The sequence below is a fragment of the Ursus arctos genome, unplaced genomic scaffold (genome assembly GCF_023065955.2).
Source record: "Ursus arctos isolate Adak ecotype North America unplaced genomic scaffold, UrsArc2.0 scaffold_19, whole genome shotgun sequence".
NCBI classification, from domain to species: Eukaryota; Metazoa; Chordata; class Mammalia; order Carnivora; family Ursidae; genus Ursus; species Ursus arctos.
The window spans coordinates 56944555-56959112 of record NW_026622863.1 but is presented as its reverse complement, the minus strand read 5'-3'; the positions used below and the strand labels follow the sequence as shown (position 1 = coordinate 56959112).

The 14558-nt window shown below is 50.9% G+C and overlaps 1 protein-coding gene and 1 pseudogene across 1 annotated transcript; both read left to right on the top strand.

The window, feature by feature from the left end:
• The first annotated feature begins 3456 nt into the window (after window positions 1-3456).
• Window positions 3457-11995, top strand: LOC113247343 (sialic acid-binding Ig-like lectin 5). Its single transcript, XM_026488340.4, has 9 exons — window positions 3457-3518; window positions 3583-3966; window positions 4155-4433; window positions 4624-4671; window positions 8210-8467; window positions 8549-8833; window positions 9140-9239; window positions 9588-9669; window positions 11038-11995. The coding sequence occupies exons 1-9, from the start codon at window positions 3467-3469 to the stop codon at window positions 11218-11220; spliced, it is 1671 nt and encodes a 556-aa protein (XP_026344125.3). The 5' UTR covers window positions 3457-3466; the 3' UTR covers window positions 11221-11995.
• An 841-nt stretch (window positions 11996-12836) lies between these two features.
• Window positions 12837-12937, top strand: LOC113247347 (U6 spliceosomal RNA; annotated as a pseudogene).
• The last annotated feature ends 1621 nt before the right edge of the window (window positions 12938-14558 follow it).

Here is a 14558-nt window from a genome sequence, read left to right as displayed (position 1 = left end):
TATTTTGTTTATTCTAAATATCCTTACAATTCTTTTTTTTTATTTTTAATTTTAAAAAAATTTACATCACTTTTTTTTTTTAAAGATTTTATTTATTTATTTGACAGAGAGAGACAGCGAGAGAGGGAACACAAGCAAGGGGATTGTGAGAAGGAGAAGCAGGCTTCCTGCCGAGCAGGGAGCCCGATGTGGGGCTCCATCCCAGGACCCTGGGATTATGACCTGAGCTGAAGGCAGACGCTTAACGGCTGAGCCACCCAGGTGTCCCCAGTTCTTTTTTTTAATAAAGATTTCATCTTTTAAGTAATCTCTACACCCAACGTGGGGCTCGAACCACAATCCCAAGATCAAGAGTCACATGTTCCACTGACCAAGCCAGCCAGGCGTCCCAATATCCTTACAATTCCTTAAGTAAATATTCGTTGATCACCTAATGTATGCCAAGCATTTTTCTAGCCAGAGTGGATTCAGCAGTAAATGAGAGATACCAGATCCCTTGTGAAGCTTATATTTTAACGGCAGCAGAGACCAAGAATAATTAAGTCGGCTATATGTTACTTTTTTTTTTTTAAGATTTTATTTATTTATTTGACAGAGAGAGACAGCCAGCGAGAGAGGGAACACAAGCAGGGGAGTGGGAGAGGAAGAAGCAGGCTCCCAGCAGAGGAGCCTGATGTGGGGCTCGATCCCAGAACACCGGGATCACGCCCTGAGCCGAAGGCAGACACTTAACAACTGCGCCACCCAGGCGCCCCTAGACTATATGTTACTTTGATTTGTGATAAGGAGTTTGAAGAACAACAATAGAGAAAGATACAGAGGGAATATGAAATGGTTTATACTCGTCAATGTGTCGTGCATGGATGTTGTCATTGAGAAATTGACATTTGAGTGTGCACACATACACACACACCACAGGTACCTATGTGGACACGGACACGCAACTCCAATGTGCACACACAGAAGACACAGACCTACAGACACACGTGAACTTCAAACATACACACAGACACACACACACAGAGACACAGACACACCTCAAAATACACACAGAGAAATCACACACACACACAGCTCGGACATGTACACACAGACCACAAACACAGCACACACACACATAGGTACACAGACCAAAGAAATACACACACACCACAGACACGCATAAAGACCGCAGACACAAACACACATGCATCCACACAGACACACGTGCCACAGATACACAAACACAACAGACACACTCACACATACTTACACCACAGCCACACAAGACGAGATGTTAGCCATTGGCTCCTCACGCTGGGAGCTTTGCCCTGGGAGGCCTGGGGCCCTGGTTCTCAGGCCAAATAGACCAATAGACCAGGGTCAGCCTTACCTCAGCCCAGCCCCCAGGACCCACCGCTCAGCAGATGGGAGACAGGCGCCCAGGCTGCAGCAGGACGGGCTCAGCCAGCAGAGGGGCCAGCTGGAGCAGAGGCCCATGGACACTGTCTTGTCCTGCGGACAGAAGCGGAAGTGTGCCCGGGGCTAAGTCAGAGCAAGGCAGAGATCAGAGCCAAAAGTGAAGCAGATGTTTCCTCCAATTACCAAACTCGTCCCTTCCCTTCTCCGTCCTTGGGGTGACCCCATCCTACAGACTGGCCACTGGCCACTGTGTGGACTGTGTCCAGGGTGGGCCGCACCAGCCCGCACGGAGCACTTGACCTGTATGAACACGTCCATCTCCTCGAAAACCCCGTGCATCGGTTTACTGGGGTTAACATAACAAAGTACATTGACCCGGTGGCTTAACTAACAGAAGTTCATTTGCTCGCAGCTCTGGAGGCTAGACATTGTGGACAGAACTAGTTCCTTCTGAGGCCTCTCTCCTTGGTCTATAGGTGGCTGGTTCCCCCCTGCTCATGTGGTCTCCTGTTTGTACACGTCTGTGTCCTAATCCCCTCTTCTTCTTCCCCTCCTCCTCCTCCTCCTTCTTCTTTTTCTTTAATTTTATTTACTTTTGAGTGAGTGAGAGAGAGAGAGAGAGAGAGAGAGAATGAGCCGGGGGAGAGGGAGAAGCAGACTCCCCGTTGAGTAGGGAGCCCAATGCATGACTCGACCCCAGGACCCTGGGATCATGACCTGAGCCGACGGCACACGCTTAACCGACTGAGCCACCCAGGCATCCCTCCTAATCCCCTCTTCTTAGAAAGGCACCAGTCCTGTTGGAATGGACCCCACCCCAATGGCCTCATTTTACTTTAATGATCTCTTTAAAGACCTTCTGTCCAAAGACTGTCATGTTTGGAGGTACTGAGGGTTAGGAAATGAAAATATGAATTTTAGGGTGACACAATTCAGCCCGTAGCACCCCGTGAGTACAGGCATCCAGCTACGCACAGAGTTAAACCGCTTCCCAAGACAGCACAGTGACGGAGACAGGCCCGAGCTAGAGCCATCTGGTACACATGATCCCTTCGCTGCAGGCCTCAGATGAGGGAGCCCTAGGGCAGAGCCGTCCACCAGGAACTCCTTACCGAAGGCAGGACTCAGAGTGACCACTGAGGAACGGGCAGGGCCAGACATTTGATGTGCAGGATGGCCATACCCAAGTCTGCAGAAAGTGCCCACTGCTCTCCTCCTATTCTCCCACAGACAAGAATTGAGTATTGCGATCCCTCCATGTGACCGCTGGGGAAACTGAGGCGGGAGGGGAGGAGGGCCAGGCATGGCTGGGCATTCTCCCTCAACATCATGCTGTGTTATCATCTTGCTGCAAATGCCCTGTAGCCTTGTGCGGGCAGCACCAGGGATGTCTGGAGCAGGGGGCTGTGAGCTGGTCAGCAAGAGCCCTGGGAGCCCTGGTCCCCGTCCACTCTGGCCGTGCATATCTGGGAACTCACCTTCTGGCCGCACAGAGCAATGGTGTTTCCCACAAGCCCCAACCTGTGCTTCCACCAGCTCACACTGGACCAACAGCAGCTGGCACGGCCTGGAGTGTCTCTGTCTCCTCGGGTGTTAGGGAAGTTCTCAGGAACAGAGACAGAGTCTGTCCATCTCCGCTTTGACTCCACGGCCCTGCAAGGAGACAGTCTTCATGATGCGGGTGTTGTGCTCATTCATTAATTACACATGACCTCCTACACCCGGGGTGGGGGGGAACTGTCCCCATCTTTCATGCCTCAAGTTCCCCTGCTCACCCCTCCTGTGTCCCACAACTGGCAGGACTGACCCTCTGGGGCTTCTAGAAGCTGTAATTGGCCAGGTAGTGCCTGCCTTCCTGGTGGGAACTGAGGCCACAGACAGGGACCGGGGGGCGGTGGATGGCTGGGACCCCATCTGGAAAGTAGAAGGGGTTAATCTTCAAGGTCTATGCTGTCATCAGCAGCATGCTAGCACCAACTTCCTCTTCTGTGGTCAGTTACCTTCCAGACATTAGCCCTGGCCTTCCTACTGGGGCTTCCTCTCTGTCCTGTGACAGCGAAGCACCATGACTCTGGCCCCGAAGTTGTTGCCACTGCTGCTGTCCCTGCTGTGGGCAGGTGAGTGGGCCGAGGGGCGGGGCCCGGCGGGCGGGGGCTGCCGCTGACCCTCGATTCCCCGCAGGGTCCCTGGCTCAGGACTCAGAATTCCGGCTGCAAGTGCAGGAGACCGTGACGGTACAGGAGGGCCTGTGTGTGCGTGTGCCCTGCAGATTCTCCCACCCCGATCGTGGATACACCGACGATGACCCAGCTTATGGCTACTGGTTCCGGGAAGGGAGTGATTACAGCCAGCGTGTTCTCGTGGCCACAAACGACCCAGATCCAGAAGTGCAGGAGGAGAGCCGGGGCCGATTCCACCTCCTCGGGGACCCCCGGGACTACAACTGCTCCCTGGACATCAGAGACGCACGGAGAAAGGACTACGGGACATACTTCTTTAGGGTGGAGAGAGGGTCTTATGTGAAATATACTTACCTACAGAACCAGCTCTCCGTGCGCGTGGCCGGTAAGGAGTGGGGTCAAGGAGAGGACACATGTCCCATGCATGGATCCTGAGGGCCCCTGGGGCAGGGCTGGGAAGGGACCCCTGCTCTCCATGCTGGCTGGGGAGGAGACGGCTGGCCTGAGGTAGAGGCTGCTTCTAGGGGCACCCTCAGGGTCCCCCTCCAGGATCTCTGGCTCTCTCCTCCTCAGCTCAGACACAGACACCTGACATCCACATCCAGGAGCTCCTAGAATCTGGCCACCCCAAGAACATTACCTGTAGCGTGCCATGGGCCTGTGAGAGGGGGACACCGCCCACCTTCTCCTGGACCGGGGAGGCCCTCACCTCCAGGGGCTCCAAGACTCCCCAGTCCCCCGTGCTCACCCTCACCCTGAGGCCCCAGGACCACGGCACCAACCTTACCTGTCAAGTGACCTTCCCCGGAGCTGGTGTGAGCACGGAGAAGACCATCCAGCTCGACGTGTCCTGTGAGAGCCAGGCCGGGACGCCAGGGTCCCTGAGGGCTGGGGGTGTTGGGGAGGGGGCGGCAGGGGCTAGAATCCTGGGGAGGAAGGAAAGAAAACACCCATTGGCCCTTTCCCATTTCTGAAGTTTCTGGGGGGAAAGGGCCAATGCTCCCCTTCCTGCCTCTGAAAACATTGACGTCTGTCTGTCCAGATGCGCCCCAGAACGTGACCATCAGCGTATTGCGAGGAGAAGGTCCAGGTAGGGTACAACCTCTCCTCTCGGGCTGTGGTGCAAGTGGCGTCTGTCTGCACCCTTCAGAGCAGAGCTGGGGTTTCAGAACTCGGGTGGGAGAAGGGCTCAGACCAGGTGTGGGGGCAGCAGAGGTGGGGAGCACCCCACTGGCTCCTTCGCTAACACACTGGCCCCTCCCAACCGCTGACCCGGCTCTCAAGGGTGTTGCGTGACCTCCATGCCTGATGGGGGTGGCCGTCCCCCGTGCCCCAGCTACGCTCTCCTCCCAAACCTTGCCCCATTCCCCGGAGGACCCGGACCCTGCCCGCTCCTACAATTCCCTTCCACACTATAATGTTATTGTTGAAAACAGTAAGCATAACATGTGTCTCGGTCTGCTCGGGCTGCCGTAACAAAATGCCACAGACTGAGGGGCTGAAGCATCAGACATTCATCCCTCACATTTCCGGAGGCAGGTCCAAGGTCAAGGTGCCAGCCTATTTGCTCCTGGTAAGAGCTCACTCCCTGGTAAACAGCTGCTTCCTGGCGGTGTTTTCTTCTTATAAGAGCACTAACCCAGGGACGCCTGGGTGGCTCAGTCGGTGAAACGTCTGTCTTTGGCTCAGGTTATGGTCCCAGGGTCCTGGGATCGAGTCCTGCATCTGGCTCCTTGCTCAGCAGAGAGCTTGCTTCTCTCTCTGCCTGCTGCTCCCCCTGCTTGTGCGCTCGCTCGCTCTCCGACACATAAATAAAATATTTAAAAAGATTTTTTACCTAATCACCTCCCAGATTGAACCCTAATCACCTCCCAAGGGTCCATCCAGATGCCTCCAAATACCACCATATTGGAAGTTAGGGCTTGGACATAGGAGCTTGAAGGGAACACGATCCAGCCCCCAGCAAAGAATAAGAATAAAATAGTGTTCGGTACCTGTGTACCTCCCCTCTTGGTGTTTTTTTCCGAATACAACCTATGCATCTACATTTAAAAACACACACATACATACACACCATGCTATAGGCACCGCTCTGTACCTTTATTATTTTTTTAAGTTTTTTTTTAAAGATTTATTTATTTTTATTTATTCGACAGAGATAGAGACAGCCAGCGAGAGAGGGAACACAAGCAGGGGGAGTGGGAGAGGAAGAAGCAGTCTCCCAGCGGAGGAGCCTGATGTGGGGCTCTATCCCAGAACGCTGGGATCACGCCCTGAGCCGAAGGCAGACGCTTAACCGCTGTGCCACCCAGGCGCCCCTATTTTTTTAAGTTTTAATTCAAATTCCGTTAGTGAACGTACAGTGCAACCGAAGTTTCAAGTGCACAGCATAGTGATTCATCCCTTCCTTACGTCACCTGGGACTCATCTCTACAAGTGCCCTCCTCATTCCCCTCTACCTATTTCCCCATCCCCCCACTCCCTTCCTTCCAGTAACCATCAGTTTGTTCTGTATAGTTGAGTCTGTTTCTTGATTTCTCTCTCTCTCTTTTTTGCCTTTGCTCGTTTGTTTTGTTTCTTAAATTCCCCATATACGTGAAATCACCTGGTATTTGTCTTTCTTCCAGTTGACTTATTTCACTTTGCTATTATTTTTTAAAGGGTTATTTATTTACTTTATTTTTTTAAAGATTTTATCTATTTATTCGACAGAGAGAGAGACAGCCAGAGAGAGAGGGAACACAAGCAGGGGGAGTGGGAGAGGAAGAAGCAGGCTCCCAGCGGAGGAGCCCGATGCGGGGCTCGATCCCAGAACGCTGGGATCACGTCCTGAGCTGAAGGCAGACACTCAACGAATGAGCCACCCAGGCACCCCTATTTATTTACTTTAGAGAGAGAGTGCACACACGTGCGTTTGAGGGGGGGGAGAGGCAGAGGGAGAGAGAGAGAGAGAATCTCCAGGCAGACTGCCCACGGAGCCCAGAGCCTGACGATGCGTGGGGCTTGGCTTGATTCTAGAACCCTGAGATCAAGATCTGAGCTTAAATCAACTTGATCGCTTAATTGGCTGAGCCATTCAGGTGCCCCTCACTTAGCTATTATTTTTTAATAAACTTTTCATGGTGGAGTAATTTTAGGTTTACATACTACAGAGAGTGTCCATAAAGCCCTTGTCTAGCTTCCCTTGTCATTAAAAGTCTTAACACGTCCGTGAAGCATTTGTCCCAACTAAGTAAGTGACGTTGGTACAGTGCTGTCTCTATGAGTACACAGGAAAACTTCATTCTTACTGAGGACTCCGTGGTCTTCCAATTAGAAGTATATTATACTAGAAACCACTTCATGAGTCCCCATTGGTGGAAAGCCATGGTGTTTCCAGAGTTTTGTTAAGGCAAATAATACTTGTATATTTGTATATATAACTTGTATAAACATTCCCCATACATGTGCACATGTCTGTAAGATAATTTCCCAAAAAGTCCCAAATCAAAGGTATGTTTGTCATTTCTACAGAAAACTGCCAAATCACGCTGCACGGAAGTCGTTCTGTTTCTAATCCCCACCTGCTGAACATTTTCATCCTTGCCCATCTCTTAAGTGAATTCACTGTCATTTAAACTTGCCTTTTGTAAACAGGTTGTGTATCTTTCATTACGTTTAAGAGTCATTTGTATTTCTTTGTGGACCTTTTCTTAATGCTTTGAAGAAGTGCTTTTTACATTAAGGAAATCAGCTGTGTGTTAGTGGAAAGGATTTATTTCCAACTTAATAATGGCCTTTTGACTTAGCTTATGGTGACTTTGTTTGACAAAAACATGGTGTTTTGAGGGGAGGCGTTGGCTTACACTGGCTGGCGAGACCCAATTGTGTCTGTGTTTTCCCAGTTCTGGGTTCAATGACATCTAGTTGGGTGCTGAAAATCGGCTAAGAGGGAAGTATTTACGCCAAGGAAATTGACAAATCGGGACTTTCTTTTTCCTCCCCTCCCCCTCCCCAGTGAGCTAGTTAAACACATAGCAGTAAACCACTGTTACACGCATCAGTATTTCCTTTCATACCTCTGTCTTTCCCCAACCTGTTAGTATTTTTGAATCCTCAGTAGTGTCATATCAATACTCTCAAACATACACATTCGCTCGAGCCTTACAGACTTTATCTGCTCTTCCCCGAGCATGCAGCGTCATTTCGCGCCCTGCCCATAGCTGCACTTTCTGCACCTGCCTCCAGCAATGTCCTTCCGGGCCAGCTCCCGGCGCCTCTCATGCGCCACTTTAGCCTCTCCTCCTCCAGGAAGCCTTCCAGGAAGCCCTCCCATCCTTAGGGTTCCCCCAGCACAATGTACCCCCATCGCAAAACACATCGTGCTGTTCTATGACATCTGATTCTCGCTCACAAGACTGTGAGCTCTCAGACACAACTAAATTAGACAGGTCTTAGTGAGCTTAGAGAAAGACAGAATGCACACGGGCCTCTTGGAAAGGCTGTGGTGCCTGTTCTCAGCCCTGACCCCTTCGGCTGACCGACCGAAACAGATTTACATGATGTGAGGAAGAGAGACAGAGAGACAGAGACAGAGAGAGAACACTCCTAGTGAGGGCCAGGGCTTAGCTTTCTTTCTGTCTTGCCAGGACTTGAGGCTCTGGGCAACGGTTCATCTCTCCCAGTCCAGGAGGGCCAGTCCCTGCACCTGGTCTGCGTCGACGACAGCAGCCCTCCTGCCAGGGTGAGCTGGACCCGGGGTAGCCTGATCCTGCAGCCCTCACAACCCTCAAATCCTGGGGTCCTGGACTTGCCCCGGGTGGAACTGGAGGACCATGGGAGATATGTCTGCCGAGCCCAGCACCTGTTGGGCTCCCTGGAAGCATCCCTGAACCTCCTTGTGAAGAGTGAGTTGGAACACGCCTGGGAAGGAGGCCTGGGCCCTAGGGAGCGGGGCCTCCTCTGATCCCTCTCCTGTCTTCCCGCAGATCCCCCGCGGCTGCTCCCCCCCTCCTGCTCCTGGGAGGGCGAGGGGCTGCACTGCCACTGCTCCTCCCAAGCCCAGCCCGCCCCCACCCTGCGCTGGCGGCTGGGGGAGGGGCTGCTGGAGGGGAACCACAGCAATGCCTCCTGGACTGTCACCTCCAGCTCTGCGGGGCCCTGGGCCAACAGCTCCCTGAGCCTCAGCGGGCCGCTGGACTCCGGCCTCAGACTCAGCTGCGAGGCCCGGAACGCCCACGGGCAACAAAGCGTGGCGGTCCTGCTGCTGCCAGGTCAGGGAAATATGAAGGGTGATGCCCGGGGAAGGGGGTGCATGAACCAGGATCCCAGAAGACATTGAGGAGAGAAGTGGCTCTGACTTGGGCAAAGGGGCACTCGAGGTCAGAGTCCTCTGTAGGTTGGCGGGGGAGGGGTTGAGGGAGGGGCTGGGGGAACAGGAGGCTGGGATCACATGGGGGTGCAAAGGAGCCAGTCCTGGGTAGAAGTGGACACACCCCTGGGTCATGGATTCCAGAAGGCCGGATGCTCAGGGGCCTGCGTGGAGGGGCTGGAGTTTACCCTAGGTCTCTCACCTGCAGGGAGACCAGGGCCCACAATGGGTGTGACTCAGGGGGCCATCTGGGGAGCTGGTGTTACAGTCCTGCTTGCTCTCTTTCTCTGCCTCATCATCTTCTTCGCGTGAGTGGTGGGCCTGGTTTGGGTGAAGCCCTCAGGAGGTTGGGTGGGGAGGGGACTCAAAGAATATCCCAAACTCAAAGCCCAGAGCTGAAGAAGCATGGCAAGGTGACGCAGCCAAAGAGGGGTACAGTTCGTCCAAGTGGCATCGGAAATCCAGCCTCCTGACATCGAGGCTGGGAGTAGTCTGCTCTCCACACGGGGCTCCCGCTGTCAGGGAGGAGGGAACATTCGTTCTCCTCCTGGTCCCTGCAGTCAGACAGCAGCCTTCGTGCCCTGCCTCAGTCAGCCATCCGTCCAGGCTCCCAGCGGTGAGCAGCCAGGCTGAAAGGCCCTGATCTCTCTCCTCAGAGTGAAGACCTACAGACAGAAATCAACCCAGAAAGCAGAGCGCGGGGATGGCGTCCATCCGGCCTTGAATACCGTCTCCCAGGTGCGTGGATAGGGCATCTCTTTCTATCTGGAGTCCCACCTGGACACCTCTCCTGGGATGGGGCCTGGGGCGGCTCACTCAGCACGCCAAAAGATGAGTCCCTCACTGACCCCCCCGAATTTGGTCCTCCCACGGGATTTCTCGACTCAGAGACCCAAGAGCCACCTTTCCCTCTCCCCTCTCCTCCATCTGCCAGAGCCAGTGATGGGCCAAGTGCCACCCATTTCCCTTTTAGCAAAGCTTTTTTTCCATTTAGCCCCTTCCCTGCCGAGCCCTCACTGTCTCCCCCCTGGGTCACTGGCCTCACCTCCAAGACTCCACCTCTCCACCTCTCCTCCCAAGCTTTGGGCAAGAAATTCCCCAAACACCTGTGAGCTTAAAATTTACTAAAAGCCACATTTAAAAAGCAGAAAGAAGCAGGAGATCGATTTTCATGTACATATTATTTAACCCAATATATGCAAAATATTATTTCACCATCATATCATCAATAATCAATGTACAGATTATTAATGAGATAGTCTGCATTCTTCCTCCTTCTTCTTCTTCGTTTCGTACTAAGTCTTTGAAAGCCAGGGTTTTTTTCACACTCACAGCACATCTCCATTCAGAATCACCACGTTTCACGTACTCGGTAGGCTCATGGGGCTAGGAGCCACCGTACTGGACACGTACTCCAGTTTCCTTGGTCTGGTGTTCTGTGACCTGTCCCCTGCTGAGCCTCCAGCCCACTTCCTGCCCCTGCCCACAAAATTAGCTCCTTATCCCCAGGCAGGGCTCGTTCTCTGTGACTTTGTGCCTTTGCATGCATGATTTCCTCTGACCCTCTCCATTTACACTGGCCAGATCCCTAACCACGTTTCACGATCCAGTTTAAATATTCTCCTGTTCTATGCAGGCAGACTGTCATTATGCCTCCCCGTAATAATCCCAGGCCTGTCCCCAGCACCCCGAGAGCCCCTTGGTGGATGGGGCTTCTGTGCCTCAGATCACAAGTTGCAATTAGATCATTTGCATGTGTGTGTGTGTGTGTGTGTGTGTGTGTGTGACAATTTGATACTGTCTCCTTGCCCTGATAGGCTGTCTGAGGTCAGAGATCGTGTGTGCTGAAGAGTTTCTTGACCTTGCTTACTCTGTTTTCATATCTGTAAAATGGGGATAACAGTTACATCATCCACGGGGTGGGGGTTGTACGGATTTGATGCCATTATGATGAAATGAATGAATGAATGAATGAATCAATGAATGGATGAATGAATGCTCAGGAAATGGGCATGAAGTGGATAAATGGGTAAGTGTTCCCCAGCCCCCACTTCCCTTCTCCAGACCCAAAGGCCAGCTTCCATGCCTTTCCCTCATTCCACTCAGGATCACCTGAGCAAACCCTGGTCAGACAGACACTCAGACCCCCTGCCTCCAGCTGTGGCCACCTCCCCGTCAGAGAACGAGCAGGAGATCCACTACGCCAACCTCAGCTTCCACGGGCTGAAGCCACACAACTTCCAGGACCAGGAGACCACTGAATACGCAGAGATCAAGATCCAGAAATGATGACCCTAACCCGCCCCCTGCCTCCAGGAGGGCCAGCTCTGACTGGAGCCCGGACGGGACATCTCTGAAGAAATGCACGTCAGGCACTGAGTCCTTAAGACTTGACAGCTCTCTGAGCCAAAGCTTATAAATGGGAATGTGACATTTGTTGGAGTGGCAGAAAGTCACAGTTAGATTCCTGAGTTCAACCATCAGGCAAGCCACCTCACCTCCCTGTGCTTCCTCCCTGTGTTTCCTCCTCTGTAGAATGGGCACGTGGTTCAGTGGGAAAAAATGCACCACTGGCGTTGTTCAGTATATCCTTATGTGTGACGTTTACCTCAGGATGGAGGGACATATCAGCTTTGGAACATGTATTATTTTGTCTTTTGTTTTCTTTCTTCTTTTTTGGGGGAGGGGTGTCATGTATTCTTTTTAAAAGTAAATCTATTTCTCAATGTAACTCTCCAGCAGGAGTAGATATTTCCCAATACACGTATCGAACAAAGGATTCATCCATAGTATAAAAAGAATACATAAGGATCTTCCAAAAATCAATAAGACAAAGGCAGACAACCCAATAAAAAAGCGAGATATTCAAAGGGCCCATAGGCATATGGAAAGTTGCGTAATGTCAGTAGCTGTCAAGAAAATGCGAGTAAAGACCCCCACGCCGGGCCACGGCATGGCTAAAATAATAAAAACAGTATGTGGCTAAATAATAATAAAATTATTATTATTTACAGTGTGGCTAAAATAATAAAAAATAAAAATAAAATAAATAATAAATAATAAATAAAATAAAATTAATAATAAATAAATTAAAATAATAAATAAATAAATAAATAAACAAACAAACAGTGTGGCTAAAATAATAAAAACAGTATCAAGAACATCAGGTGTTGAAGACATTACACTAAGTGAAATAAGCCATCACCAAAGGACAAGTACTGCCTGATTCCAGTTATATCCAGGATCTAAAGCAATCAAATTCTTAGAAACAGAAGGTAGAGAGGGCACAGGGAAGGGAAAGTAGGAAGCCGCTGTTCAGTAGGCAGAGCTTCAGTTCTGTAAGATGAAGCTTCTTAGAGCTTAATGACGAGCATGTAATTAACACTACTGTATCATACACTTAAAAATATTTAAGATGGTAAACTTTATGTATGTGGTTTTTTTTTTTTTTTTTTTTTACCACAACAAAAAGGAGTAAATCATAGTGGTTACCAAGGGGTTTGGAGGCAGGGGGAGTGGATGGACAATTAATATTTAACGGGTACAGAATTTCATCCATCCAGGGATGGATGATGGCGATGGTTGGACAAGGTGAATGCACTGAATGCCACTAATTATACATTCAAAACAGTGCACAGTTTTATGTTATGTCTACTTTGCCACAATAAAATTTTTTTCTTGAAGAATATCAAGTATGCTTCAGCAGCACAGATCCTTTTTTTTTTTTTAAGATTTAATTTATTTATTTGACAGAGAGAAACACAGCAAGAGAGGGAACACAAGCAGGGGGAGTGGGAGAGGAAGAAGCAGGCTCCCAGCAGAGGAGCCCGACGCGGGGCTCGATCCCAGGACCCTGGGATCACGCCCTGGGCTGAAGGCAGACGCTTAACGACTGAGCCACCCAGGTGTCCCAGCACATACCCTAAAATTGGAAAGATACAGGGAAGATTACCATGGCCCCTGAACAAGAATATCAAGTGTTTCTGAAGACTGGAGCGACAGGAAGTCTCATACGTTGCTGGGGGTCGGGGGGGGGGTGAGAATTGGCACCACCCCCTTGGGAAAATGTTTGTCACTCTCTCCTAACACTGAGCACAAGAGCCAGCAATTTCCCTCCAAGGTGTGTATCCAGCAGAAGTGCATACAGACGTCCAACAGATGTGCACGAGAATGTTCATGGCAGCTATGGCTGCCGCGGCTGAAAAAATGGAACCTGTCCAGGTGCCCATCAACAGTAAGACAGTTAGACTGCAGAGTACTCATGCAAGGGAAGAAGCAAACAGCAACTCCGTTCCACGTGTGAGAATCTTACAGACATAATGTGAAAGAATCCAGACACGAGAGTCCTCACTATGTGACATCTTTGATGTAAGGTTTAGAAACAGACAAAGCTAATCTTTGGTATTATTAGTCCAGATACTGGTTACCGTTGGGGGGTAGCGACAGGAAGGGGCCAGTGGGGACCTCCTGGGGTCTTCCGGTAAAGATCTGTATCTTGATCTGGGTCCTAACTGCTTGGTCAGTCTCTGAAACATTTTTGAGTAAAACCTTTGTGATTTGTACCCTTCTCTGTTTGAATAGTTCTCCTTAACTAAATTTACGTTAAGATTTTTTTAAAAGATGGGGCACCTGGGTGGCTCATTCGGTTAAGTGTGGGACTCCTGGTTTCCGCTCAGGTCATGAGCTCAGGGTTGGGACCAAGCCCAGCCTGGGGCTCAGGGGAGTCTGCTTCTCTTCCTTTCTCTCTCCCTCTGCCCGCCCCAACTTGCATGTGCACTCTGTCTCAAATAAATAAATAAAATCATTTTTTAAAAAAGATTTTTAAAAAGATCATCCTTGTAATTATCTAACTCTGATTTCCACCAGACTGTAAGCTCCCCCAGGGCAGGGCCAGCACTATGTCCCGCCCTGTGCTTTCAGAGCCCAGCCTTGGACACAGCACATGAAGCGGGCTCAGTAAACCTCTGAAATGCCTTGTACTTGAGTGCAAGGGGACGACCTGCCTGGGCTCTGCTGGGGCCTCCAGCTTGTGTTTCCAGCCCAGGGCTCTCTCCTGGACTCTAAATCCCTACGTCTTCTTGGACGTGTCTCCCTGAAGGACATGTCTCCTCACTTTCAGTGCGTCCCAGACTGGCTCCATGTCTTCCGTCAAGTCTGGTTCTCCCTTCGGTTCTCCATCCAGGATGTGGGAAAGTTCCACAGGGCATGCAGTCCGATACCCACCATCTTGGCAAAGAGAACATCAAGCTCCCATGTCTGCATCAACTGCAACTTCCCACCGGGGCACAATTACTGGTCTGGCACTCACTGGGATCTTGTGAAACAGGCCTCTTCCTCTTCTCTAATCTCGTAGACTCCAATTTACACTCCTGTCTGGCTGTTCCTCCAAGAGGCCACTATCTGAAACACTTCCGGAATCTGGTGAGTCTGCATCTTTTCCTCCCCCGCTGGAGGCCATGAGGTCCCCTTGGCCGTGGTATAAAGTGCCCCAAGAAGCAACTATCAGGTCCAATAGTACTCAAGCCCCAACTTCCAGCATGAAGACTTCTTCCACCCCTTCCTGCTATCCTGGGGAAGACTCTGGAACTCCCTCCTCTGGAACCCCGCAAATCCCATTCATCTCTCCA

Bases quoted from the DNA above. Each gene is read 5' to 3' on its own strand.
- LOC113247343 (XM_026488340.4), top strand. From the start codon at position 3,467: ATGACTCTGGCCCCGAAGTTGTTGCCACTGCTGCTGTCCCTGCTGTGG. The intron at 3,519-3,582 runs GTGAGTGGGCCG...GATTCCCCGCAG, and splicing joins GCTGTCCCTGCTGTGGGCAG to GGTCCCTGGCTCAGGACTCA. The intron at 9,240-9,587 runs GTGAGTGGTGGG...CTCTCTCCTCAG, and splicing joins TGCCTCATCATCTTCTTCGC to AGTGAAGACCTACAGACAGA.